The sequence below is a fragment of the Leptosomus discolor genome, chromosome 18, assembly GCF_034619465.1.
Source record: "Leptosomus discolor isolate bLepDis1 chromosome 18, bLepDis1.hap2, whole genome shotgun sequence".
In the NCBI taxonomy this organism is placed as follows: Eukaryota; Metazoa; Chordata; class Aves; order Leptosomiformes; family Leptosomidae; genus Leptosomus; species Leptosomus discolor.
The window spans coordinates 5335844-5348321 of record NC_141408.1 but is presented as its reverse complement, the minus strand read 5'-3'; the positions used below and the strand labels follow the sequence as shown (position 1 = coordinate 5348321).

The following is a 12478-nucleotide window of genomic DNA, read 5'->3' as shown; positions in this document are numbered from 1 at the left end:
GCAAACAGGAGGTGGCTCTTGCCCTGCTCACCAGTAAGAAGGTCCTTATCATGAGCAGAAGCTGAAATACATGAAAACTGCCTATCCGTCCAGGCACAGTCTGCGTTCTTCTACCAGGGAAACCCCACCACCTCTAGCCTCAGGGCTTCAAAACCCAAGTTTTGCTTAGCATTATGGGTGGTATCTGACCTAGCGCACTTAAAAATCTCATCTACTTATGGTGGCTCATAAGTGCTCTGCTCTCCATCCAGGCAGGAGAGGACTCATGGTGCCTGGTCCTCACACTGAGATTTGTTTTGCTGCTCTCTCATCTTCCTGTTTTCTTGTCCATTCTCCCCGTTTCTTTGTTCTGTCTGCCCACCATGTGCTCTGGTAGCTGACATTGGAAGCTCTCTGGGCAGGGAATATGTTTTGGTTTTAATAAAAAAGTGTGGTTACATCATCTTGCACAACAGGTCCTTGCTCTGTGGCCGGGCCAAGTGAGTCCTTTCGAGCTGCAATAATATGGAAAATGTGGAGTTGTAATAATCGAAAGATATTATAGTGTGCTATATACAATAACGCCACATTCTAAGCTGCTCCTGGCATGGAATCTCCCAGGTATACCTGGCAACAAGGGAGAGAGAGATCTGAATACTAATGACAGCTGGAGGAGGGGGCACTTAATAGTATTTTGGCTAATTGCCAGGTTGCCTGCTCTTGAGAAATTTGCCTGTGCTAAGCTAGGCATATTTTTCACGCGTAGAAAATGAAGTTGGCTGTTGGTAGGGCTTTGTATTTTCCTGATGCCTCCTACAGTCAACTATGTGAAGGTTCACGTAGCCATGAGGTCCAGCTCAAAAAGGCCTTCAGGCCTTCTTTGAAAGACTTCGAAAACCATAGCAGCTGAACAGACTCTGGAAAGAAATTGCAATTTTGGAGAGCACCAGATGTAAACTTACAAAATAAAGTAGTTTTGTGGGTTTGGGGGGATGTTTTTTGCTTGTTTGCTTGATTCTTTTTTTTTTTTAGTAAATCCAGATGACTAACTCAGGGCCTCTTTTCTCCTTCCCTGCAGGCAGAACAAAGTCTCTGATGATTTGCTTGCTTCAAAAGTTCCCCACTGATTTTACCTTTGGGTCTGTTCTACCATCTCTCATTGTTTCATGTAAGCATTTTCTGTGGTAATTAGACTGGTAATAGCATAATCCCTGGTGGCCTTCCTGGAGTGTCTGGCCTCTCTGGGTTGAGAAAGCTCTGCTTAGGGGCAGCGTATTTTTTCTCTAAGTGGGAAGAGGAAGAGTTGATGTTGTGAATGTTGTCCTGATTATGACGGAAAATCTTTTAAAAGAGGAAAGCTTTGCAGCATTTCCTAGACGTGATTCAGGCTACATTTATCTGATTTTCTCTGGAAGCTCATTGCATGTTTTGTCCCTGGCTGCTTCCTTCTGGACTCTGTGGTCTGCATTGTCCCAGAGGAACACAGATATCTCTGTGATTTGTAGATGCAGGTGCAGGCACTTTTTGTAGCTGGGTGCAGATACATTCAGAGCTTTGAAGACGAAGACCTTGAACTGGCAGTGGAAGCAGATTAAAAATCCTCTTCAGCTTCCTAAAATGCAATGCGTGCAGTCATCTGAACTTCTGTGTGAGGCAATGAAGGAAAACAACTCCTCGGTTTTTAAAGGCTTTTAAAAAATGAAGTAGAGATTTGATATTTTATCTTTGTTGACTTTCCTCTGAATGATTTCTACTAACTGTTGATATGAATGCCTCTTAATTTCAACTTTTTCCTTTTGGGATAGAACAAAATTAAGACAGCCTTTCATATCCAGAGGAGAAATACAGCCATCCAGTGAGAACTAACAGAATAGAAAGGGTTTGAAATCCTAGTTTCAGAAGCTTGTCTTTAGAGCTGGATTAAAGGGATTTTTGCCACGAGAACACAGGCCCTAAAAGCTTAGTTTACAACTGGAGAAGAGGAATGGCCTGGAGTGGGGCTTGGCTAACTGAGCTCTGATCTTGTGCCCTTGGACACATCCTGTGCCTCGGTTTCCTCCTGTGTAGAACAGAATGGTTGCTACTGATGTTCTTTATAAAGCCTATTCGAGATCTACTAATGAAAAGCGCCACAGTGACCTTGGTGGTACTGTTAGTGTTGTTGGTGTGTTCGTGGCAGAACCAGTGTGATCCGAAGTCAGAGGGAGCCCTGCACAGAAGATAAAATCAGGTTTATGGCCCAAGTCCTGTTTTAAGAACACCCCGAGCCTGAATTCAATTCCTATTGTAGTCTGCGTGGTGTCAGTGGGGCTCTGTGCAGCGGAGCTGGTGCTCACAAACAACGCGGCTGGGGTCGGTGTTTTGGTGCCAGTCCTGTGGCACTCCTGGCGGCAGAGCTGCCCCCGTTCTGGGGTGCTGGTTTGAAGGTCTGCCCAGTCCTGCCTCCCTTCAGCCTCCTTGTTGAGGAGTGGGGCGAGGACTGGGACGAACAGGCCGTTCACTCTTCCAGCATTTCCAGCTGCCATACACCCACGAGGCTTGGGTGATTTTACTTCTGTAATACTTCTGTGCAAATCGAGGTTTGTTCCACTTTGTTTTTGCTGCACAGGGAAGCAGACGAGGACTCCCGCCTGCCGCGTGGAAGAATAACCAGGGTAAGATTTGAGAACTTCCCTATCGTTAATGAAAACTTCTGAAGTTCTCTTTCTGCTGGTTTTTGGGTCCTGAAAGGTTTTCCAGATGCCCGATAAGCCTCCCCTGCCCGAGCGGGACGATAGGTGCAATGAGAATTAAACAAACCAAACGAAAAGGCTGGTCGCTTACCACTATTTGTAATAAATTTCCTTTTTTGGGGGGTTGGTTTTTTGTTTTTTTTTTTTTTTAAGTGCCTGCCCGAAGTCGCCCCCGAAGGCCGAGGCGGGGCGGCGGGGGGCGGCCCGGGCCCCTCCCCGGGGCAGGGCAGGGGGGCCCGTCCCGCCCGGCGGACTCCAAGGCCCGGCATGCGGCGGGGCGGCGCGCAGGCGCGCTGGGCCGCGGTTGAGTGGCAAGTTGTTTGTTCCAGCGAGCACCAGCTGCTCGCGCTCGGGCTGCGCTGCCTCCCTGCCCGGCTCCGCGCCGCGCCGCGCCGCTCCGCGCCCCGCCGGCCTCCCCCGCCGCTCCAACTTTTGCACCCTCTGCTCCCTCAGGCCCCCCCACCCCGCCCGCCCCTCCCCGCACCCGGAGCCGGGAAGGGAGAGAAGGAGCCAGGGAGGGGGAGAGAGGAGGAAGAAAAAAAAAAAAAAAAAAAAAAAAAGGCACCGACAATAACAGCCCCCCTCCCCCTCCCCATTCAAAAACACAAAATAAACCCCAGGGATAGATGAACTACAAATGAGAAAGAGGAAAAGATGGAACTGCACATCCTAGAGCACAGGCTCAGAGTGGCCAGCATAGCCAAGGAGAGCATCCAGTTGTTTACCTATGGATTAATCAAACTTGCTTTCCTGTCCTCCAAGACGAGGTAGGTGCTGGGGCTGGGGGAGCGCGGGGGCTGGGGGGCGCTTCCCTGGCAAGGGGGCCGGGCGCCCTCCTTGCGAGGGGACAGGGTGTTGGGGGCTCCCTTCTTGCGAGGGGGCAGGGTGGTGGGGGGGGGGGGGGGGAGGGCTATCCTCCTTGCTACAAGGGGGCCGGGTGCTGGGACGGCAGCCTCCCTCCTGCGGAGGGGTAGGGTGCTGGAGTGGGGGGCACCCTCCATCCTTGCCAAGGGGCTGGGGTGGGGGCTACCTTCCTTGCAAGGGGGCAGGGCAGCCTTTCTGTTTGCAAGGGGGTGGGTTGATGAGGTGGGGGGCGCCCTCCTTGTAAAAAAACAGGGTCCTGGGATGGAGGACAACCATCCTTGACAAGGGGGCAGAGTCCTGGGGTGAGGGACGACTTTCTTGCCGTGGGGCACGGTGTTGGGGTGGGGGGGCACCCTTCTTGCAAAGGGGTAGGGTACCCTCCTTCCTGCAAAGGGGCAAGGTGCTGGAGGGGGGGGTCACGTCCTCCTTGTAAAGGGGCAGGGTGCTGGAGTGGGTGAGGGCACCCTCCTTGCAAGAAGTCAGGGTCCTGGGGTGAGGGGGGGACACCCTTCTCTCCAGAGGGCAGGGTTTTTTGGGGGTGAGGGAGGTTACTAGGTTCTTCCCCACACACCCCCCACCATCCCAAGCCTGGGAGATGGTGCTGGGGGTCAGCGCTGGAGTTTGGGGTCCCCCCGTAACGCTTTAGGGCAGCCCCCAGCGAGGCTCCCGCCGCCCTGCCCGGGCCACCTCGCCCGGGCGCTGCGCTCTGCGACGAGCGATGAATGAAAACAGGTGGGGGCCGGGGTCCGGCCGGGGCGGGCTGCAGGCACCGGGCCGCCGCCGGACAACAAAGGCAACAACAGCTACGGGAGGAGGAGGAGGAGGAGTGGTGGGGGTTTTTTTTCTTTCCCTCTCGCTCTTTTTTTTTTTTTTTCCCTTGGTTGTTTTTTCTTGCAGCCGTTACTGAAAGAGCAAATCGTCCACACGCGTGTTTGTTTTAAAAGGTGCTTTTTCAGTGCTGCCAAATTGGAGGAAGGCGACGGGCAATGCGTGCCTTGCACTTGGTTCTCTTTGGAAATTGTGGTATTGAGTAATAGGGATTGTGGTAGCTTTTTTGGGGGGGAAAAAAACAAAGGAAAACGTAGTGGAAGGCACTGTGAGAATTTAATTTATTTTTTAGGGGGAGGAAAAAAAATACTCTGGCCGGTTTATTGAATGTGTATAAGCTGCCTAGGCCTTTTGCAGCAAAGCAACTTGAATCGCAAATGCATATTCTTGTGTCTTCACTTAGCTTGTTGACTTTGCTCTATTCAGAAAGAGGAATGGGAATGTAAATAATGCAACTCAAACTGTTCTTGTTTTTCCAGCCTGGTAATTAGTATTTCAGTTTTCTCCCCAGATTTGTCTCGGATAGCATTCTTGTATGAAGGTGGGAAGTTTTCTTTGGCAGTAGGAAAATAATAAACAGATAATAAATTTGCTTTTTATTTCTTAAATTGTTTTATTCCAAGCTGTAATTCAATTCTCTCTCTGTGATAATGCTTACAGATGAATGGACCTATTTGTGGTGTAATTTGATTACAGTCCCTTATCTTACAGTTGAACTTCATGCATTGAAATTTCACTCTGATTTGGGGCTCATCCCGTTTGGCTCACCACTGACGTTGTTTGCAGTGTAAAGTATATCAGCACCTTGTTTACTGCTGTCCCTGAATACTCAATAGGGCATTAAAGGCTCCTGAGTCTTAAATTTCTATTTTTGATGTGTTGTTTTATTATAATGGAAAGTGGTTGCTGATTTTTTGGAGGGATTGTTGCCCTCTCTCCCATTCTTAAAATGTCAGTGTTACATCAACAGTGAAGGCTTTTAATCTGTCCCTCCTAATGCATCGACCGCATTTTGGTGGGTTTTTTCTTTCTTAATTTTTTTTTTAAGTTTAGGGACAGTCCTGTTGTCCTTCCATTTCACATCTTCAACATTAGAGAGCTCTGGAAGGGTTAGGACAGTAAGATATGCCCTTTGGGGTGTGATACTTTGTCCTGCATTTGGGTGCAGCACTTGAAGATTTGGTATTGCCTCTGGTTACTGTGGTGTCTGGCCCTTTCCGTGCACAGTATCAATAAACTTTCCCTAGCTCTCATGGAATCTCACTGGTCAGGAACAAAAAACTGCTTGTGGAAAGGTTTGTTGGCATGGGAAACTTCTATTTATTTCCCTTGTGTTTGTTTTGTTGTTTTTGCAGACAGTGGAGATGCAGGGAAGGGGAAGCTTGTTTGTGTCCTCCTTAAGACAACTGACAATATTGACACATTGCTTTCTCCTGGGTGCTTTTTACATGCCTTGAGGCAAAAAAAGGTTCCTGCCCCACAGACCTTCTGCTCTGATGAACACCATGTGTATGAGGAAGGTGAGGGTCTCTGGGAAATGTAACTCCATAAATTTATGATCCCACTGTTTCCTCCTTCTTTAAGAAGCGAATGTGCCCAGGGGACAACAACTTTTTTTATATGGGTGCAAGACAAATCTTCCCTGCCAACCACCCCATCTGAAAAGGACCATTTGGGGGATGAAAGAGGAAGGTGGCCTACATCCCTGCTAATCACTTCTGATGACATAGCAAAGCTGCCATTTACTTACACCACCTACATTTTTCCCAGTGAGACCTTAAGCAGAGTTTTTACCTGTGCTACAAGGCTGCTCATAAGAAATAACGATTTGTGGGACAGATGTGATCCAAAAAGGTGGCAATGACATCATCAGTGTTGCTATGTTAGTCATGTAAGAAACTACAATTTTTACATCGCTTCTGAGGAGCGATCTGGGAGGAGTATTGGAGTCTCTTTCGTGTTCACCTGGGAAAAGGGCTGGAACAATTTTTTAAATCTCGTACATTTTTCTTAATCCTCTTGGGTAGGAAAAGTAACAAATCTCCCTCTTTTTCTTTGGCCTTTTGCCACTTCCAGTTTGCCCTTTTTCGTGACATGAGTCTTTTAATTTAGCTTCTGTTACAATAGCAGTATTTTTTTGAACAAAGAACAGCAATTTTGGAACTATTCTCATGGCCAGAAGCAAGAAGGCAGTTAACAAGGTGAAGAGGTGCAAGACCAGTAGTAAATGAAACAGTGGGTTGAACTGAGCTGAAAGAAAACCACTATTAATCATAACTTTGTTAGGCATGAGATTATTTTATGCAAAGTTGCATTAGGACAGGTAGTCCAGAAATAAATAATAGCGAAACTCCGAAGCAGTTACACTGAGCAACGTGCTCTTGATGCTCTGCTGGTGTAAGTGCAGACCTATTGATTTCAACAGAGCTCTGCCAGGCTCCGTTGAGGTGGAGGATCAGATCTGTGTAATTTTTAGTTGCATGCTAATCTTTTTGCTGTGGCTATCATCATCACCCTGGTGTCCTACGGATTGTGTTGTGTCCGTGTTTGGCTTGAGAGTTCCTTGATGTGAAGGGTCTCCACCTATTCAGAAGGCATGCTGCCTGGTTATGCCTGTTTTTACCATTGCATCCTTTTTCCTTTGTATGTGCCTCTGTAGATGTTAGTTCTCTGGGGCAGAGAACTGTGCTCATCTGTAAACTCCCACCTTCAGCTCCTTGTGTGCTGCAAAAAGAACAGCTTCCCTCCCACCAAAATTAAGTGGCTCTGCTTCCTTGGTCAGAGTTAAACAATCTCATGCTGTTGGGTGACGTGCAAGTAACCTGCTTGAGGACTTGATAGACATACTAATGTGCTGCTACATTCCTGTCTTGATTTTTTTTTTTTTCCCTAATTGCAAAATATTTTTAACTGCCTCTCCTTTTACTGCATAAGAATTAAATCTGAATGGAGGGGGAGGAAGGACAGTCTTGGATGATGCTTGCATTGAGCCACCAGTGCATGCAATAGGGAGAAGGAAGGTGAGCCTGACCTTGTCTTTTGAGTGTATATAAAAATACATAGAGAGTTTTAAGTCCTGGAGAATAAAGTGGGGTCAGGGTTCTTCCGAGCACTGTATCTGTATAATGTAATTATCCTGATTTCTGCGTAATGCTGTGGTAGACCCTTAAACATCTGGAGTCAATGAGTTAACGAGTAGCCTTTCCTCTCACTGTTCCGGTACCTAATACAAAGATTTGGTGGTAAACAGTGAAATAAAGTAGTTGAGGGAGAAAAGTATTATTTAAATTCTAATGCTGTTAAGTTATAACCAGGATGAAATTGAGAGGTTAGTTTGTTCACAGGGCTGGGCGGTTAAAATAATCATAGGTCATGCGTCTGGCATCACAAATCTTAAAATCTCTTAACAGAGTTTTCTGATAGTGTTTAGTTTGAGATGGTTATTATTTCAGCAAGCTGAAGAGAAGCAACAAGTTCTGCATGTGTAAAGGATGAGACCTTGGTCACAGGAGTGTTTAACGCAGCCATTTCAAAAGCGTCTGTCAGTCTGGTTTCTTTTCCAGGTTGCTCAGGTGTTCCAGAGGTGCAGTTTGTGTATGCTGGTGACTTGAAGCTGAATTACAGGCCCTTTGCAAACTTGCTGATTTGTCACTAAACACAGGAGGCTGGCTGTGTGAGTGAGATGCGTCCCAGAGAAGCTGGACAGGGTGGAAGAGCCAGGCTGGACTCTGCCCCATGTTCAACACTGCTTGTCATGCAGCCTCTACCACGGGATGCTCAGAGGCAGGAGTTACTCTTAGAGTGGAGAGGTGCTTAAAAATACTAATTCTAATAAAAATGTAGCCAGAGGTAAACAATGGTAAACCGTACAGAATAAGCTGTATTTTCTTTGGTCCTTGACCAAAAAATGAAACTAGGTTTGTTACCTTCACTAAGTTTGCGGTGGTATTTTTGGTAATAGATCCATTTTGCTTAGTAATAATTGACACCTCTCCTTATGAACAGTGTGTTGTTACTATTAATATAAGTGTTTCTATTCCCTGATCACTTGTTTACTGTCTAGGTGTCCTGAAATTTGAGATACTGTACTAAAAGGTCTATTTTGGAATTTCAGAACGTAAAAGGACAAACAAGTGCTTAAAATGTATCTGTGCATCATTTGAGGACATTCAAGAGATCAGTAGTCTGTTACCTTTCATATGAACGCAGACAAACAAATGTTGTTTATGCCCTTACATGAAATAGAGATTCATCTGCAACATTGGGTGATCATCTGGCAAAAGCAAGTTACTCCTGTTGTTACAACCTTGGTTTTCTGTGAGGTTTTGCCCCTTGGCTTCTGCAGTCCTGTACGTCCTAGGAAGACCACTGAAGAAAGGCTTTTGCACGTTAAAAGACAGGTTGCTCGTGTTTTCTTTTGGCGCGGCAAATGTCTTGATTTTTTTTATTTTTTTTTTTTCTGAGGGTGTATGTGTGTGTGATATGTGAGGTTTGGGGTCGCCTTATTTAGTCTGACTTGGTGACCATCTGTTACAGGACTGAGCGCTGATGTCCAGACACCACAGGGGGCTGGAGTGATGGGAAGCCTCATGGCTAAAGTTGCCTGCCTGTCCTTCCCCAAAGCACTTTGGCTTCTTGTTTCCATCACCATGTGCATGTCTGGTGGATATCCAGGATGAGTGAATCGGTGAGAATCAGCTAAATGAGAAGGAGAGAGAGTAGAAGTTACTTGTCTGGGCTAATGAAGGATATAAGCTCTTTAACTGTGAATGCCATCAGTTTGTCTTCGGGGATGCTGGGTGTTTCAGCTGCTACTGGACTGTGAGAACATTCTGCAGTGTTTTAATACGTTGAACCTTGGAAGGAGCAGGTTTCCTTCCTGATGGTCTCTTATTGTTTATCTACAAATGTTGTTATTATTTCCCTTTTCTGCATCTGGCACAGGGGCTGACCGGTGGGGCTCTGCCTTATTTTATGTCTGTCTGCCTGGCAGTTCTGTCATGCAGTCTTCAACCTACCGTGTGGTCTCATCAGGCTAAGGCTGATGCCAAGTCAGAAGCTGACAGGAGTGCTCAGGAACTAAATGAGATTCAAAAGGTGGAACAGAAGTGCTGGATCAAACCCCCAGTGTAATGCTGGGGAGCAGTGCGTGCTGGAGAAATGTTGGTTTAGATATTGGATGCTTTAACAGGGCTGTTAATTTTTTTAAGATTGTTTTTTTTCTTCCTCTTGTCTGAACTTGGACTTTTGCCTTTTAAACAAATAAATACTGGGCTGTAGTTTGTAGTGGGCTAGTTGTTTTTCCTTAATTCCCATGCTAAACTGTTTCCATCCATTGGCAGAGCTGTTGCACAGATGTAATGCAGGTACAACATTGGTGATGTAAAGGAAACAACACTGATGCCCACTGATGTTAGGCTGAGAAATAAAAAAGAGGAAAAAATAATTGTCTTTTGTCATATAACTCATTAAAGATCCCTACAACTGAATCTTTGTTTGTTACTTTCAGATGACAGTCAATATTTAAATGAAAAATGTGGCTTTTCTTTGTTCCTAGGTGTCTGCTCCTGCAAGCTGGGTGCTCTTACGCTTCAGCAGCGGAGTAAATGTATTGCAGGTCTATTAAGGAAAAGTCTGACTATTGTGTGTTTGTCATCAAGAAGTAACAGCTGAGTTGTTCATTAACACTATAGTTTGAATCCACAGGCTATTCCTTCCACTGAGTTATAACTTAAATTCGTGTCCATTTGATGGCTGGAACTATTTGACAATGCCTTTTTTGTGCTCTCTCTTCCACTTAATTCTTCTCTTTTTTTTTTTTTTTTTTTTTAAAATCTGTTGAGCACACTACCTCTTTTATCCAATACACAACTCCTTAATCGTTCTGCATGTTTCAATGTTTTAATATATTTGGACAAGGGCTACAATTTCTTTTTTCAGAGGAAACAGTGCAGATTTGTTCTTTTGTTTACTGCCAACTCCAGAGTAAACTCCAGCTCTGATCTGCTGATAGCTGAAGGCTGGTAAAGGAAGAATTATACAACAGGAATGTGAGGAAATAACTCCATTCATTGCAGTTCAGAATCAACAGAGCAAAGCCTGTAAGTTGCAGTTATAATTTCTAATTAAAAAGATCTCTCCTCCTCCCCCCCCCAAGCTCAGCTTGATTTTGTGTAGCTGACTATAAGATATATTTGTTAAGAGAGAAGACAACAGACAAAACCATTTCATTATGGCACAAAAGAAATAAAGATCGATTAGGCCTGTTTCGTGACTCTACAGTCCCTTGTTCGCTTCAGACGTAGGGCACAAAGTTTTGCTGTGCCGACCATGGAAACAGAGAATCTGATCTCATTTTTGTGGTCTGATGTATAATAAACATTTTGTACTGGTTGATAAAGTTTTGTTTTCACATCCAAAGCAAAGCAGTGAATGCCTAAACTTCCTCACGAACCAGAACTGACTTCCTTACTTTGGTCTGTTAAATATGCTTTACTAGAGATTAAAATAAAAAGCCCACTTCTGAACTGCAGCCTGTTTTAGAAGGCTCACAGCAGTAATGCTGAGATATCAGAGTTACTATTTAGCACTAAGTTGGCACGTGAAAGAGAGAAGTAGTGAGTTTGCTTGGTGGCAGCAAACCATTTGTTGATCTTTTGAGGACTTCTGAGGTATGCTTTTGTGGGGATGTCTCAGGCAAAGTGATTTTTTTCAGACCTTTGTGGTCCAATTAAGTTTCATTAATGTGATGGATTAGATGTTTTTAAGGTATTTGTGCTATTTATTGGCCAGTAATTGCAGGGAGATGTATGCTGTTGTTGGGGATAGGCTGTACATGACCCAAATTCTTTCAGTACAAATTGTTTATAAAGTAGGAACCCAACCCTGTTGTGTGAATGTGAGTTTGATCAAGATGTAACTGTAAAGGAAAAGTTCATTGTCTTTGCCTGCAAAGTTTTAGTGTCCTTATTACAGAGGATACTAGAGATGTCATAAGGTGTTGCAAGCTACACTGCTTGAGTTTAGAGTAAAATGCAACCTTTAAGTCTTAGGTAAAGTATTCAAATAGGTGAATTTAAAACAAATTTGATACTGGGGGAATTTCTAAAGCTGGGAGGAGAAAATTTACAAGTTCTGACATGGTTAGAACAGTTAAACGTAGGTGTGACTCTCCCTGTCTTTTTCTGTTCAGGCTTTTTAGAAATGTTATGTGTCAGAGAATCTGGGTAATGATATGCACTGGTTTTAGTGATACCTGAATATTTATCCTAGTTCTGTGGTTAGAAGATCAGCGTTGAACCCTTTATTATGCCACACATATATCCTGTTTTACACGGTGAGTTGGTTGAAGTTGACAAGTCAGAGACCTTGATTGAAATGGCCCATGTTAATCTTGTTCAACATTTGTAGCTTTTATTTCTTTTCCTAAAGATTGACTGTTCTCTTTTGATAACCTCTAAGGCTTCCACTTGCGAATAAATGTAGTCTGGGCAAAAAGAAAAAAAGGTTGTTCTTAATAATGAGAAGGATATACTCTGCATGCATCTAAGCAACTGTATACATTTACATAGATTTACTCAGTCTTTATTTTTACGCTTTTTTGAAAATGATGGATGACTTATTACATGATTAATCTTTCAGTTGTAATCTTTTTCAAGCTGCTTTTGGGTGGAAATTGGTGTTTGATTGTAACATGGAAAACAAACATTTTCATTTGCTGTTTTTAAACTAATAAGCGATATTAAATATGCTGAGTATTTAGGAAAAAAATCTCAGCCTGTTTTGTGTTTGTAATGAAGCAGTGTAAAGTGACCTGCACTAAACAAATGAAACTGATGGTGACCTGAGACTATGCCTGTCAAGGCATTGCAGCTAGTGGATCTCGGCCTCCCACACCTACTTCTTGTTTGCAGACTAGAAGAAAAAAAACAAGTTTACTTGCTTTTTCAGTTCCTAATTTGTTTTTCAACCTGGGATGAACCAGTGATCATTTTGACCTGAGTAATTTGAAATGAGGAAAATATTCTCCCTTCTTGCAGAAGATGCTGTTGCTGTCAAAATCTGGCTTATTGCGT

General features: G+C 44.4%; 1 protein-coding gene across 1 annotated transcript in view; it reads left to right on the top strand.

Moving 5' to 3' along the window:
• Positions 1-3365: 3365 nt before the first annotated feature.
• The window catches only part of CASTOR2 (cytosolic arginine sensor for mTORC1 subunit 2), a 122868-nt gene continuing 113755 nt past the window's right edge, over positions 3366-12478 (top strand). Inside the window, exon 1 of the mRNA XM_086475288.1 lies at positions 3366-3478. Within this exon, the coding sequence (XP_086331414.1) occupies positions 3366-3478 (113 nt within the window). The remainder of the gene's footprint in view (positions 3479-12478) is intronic.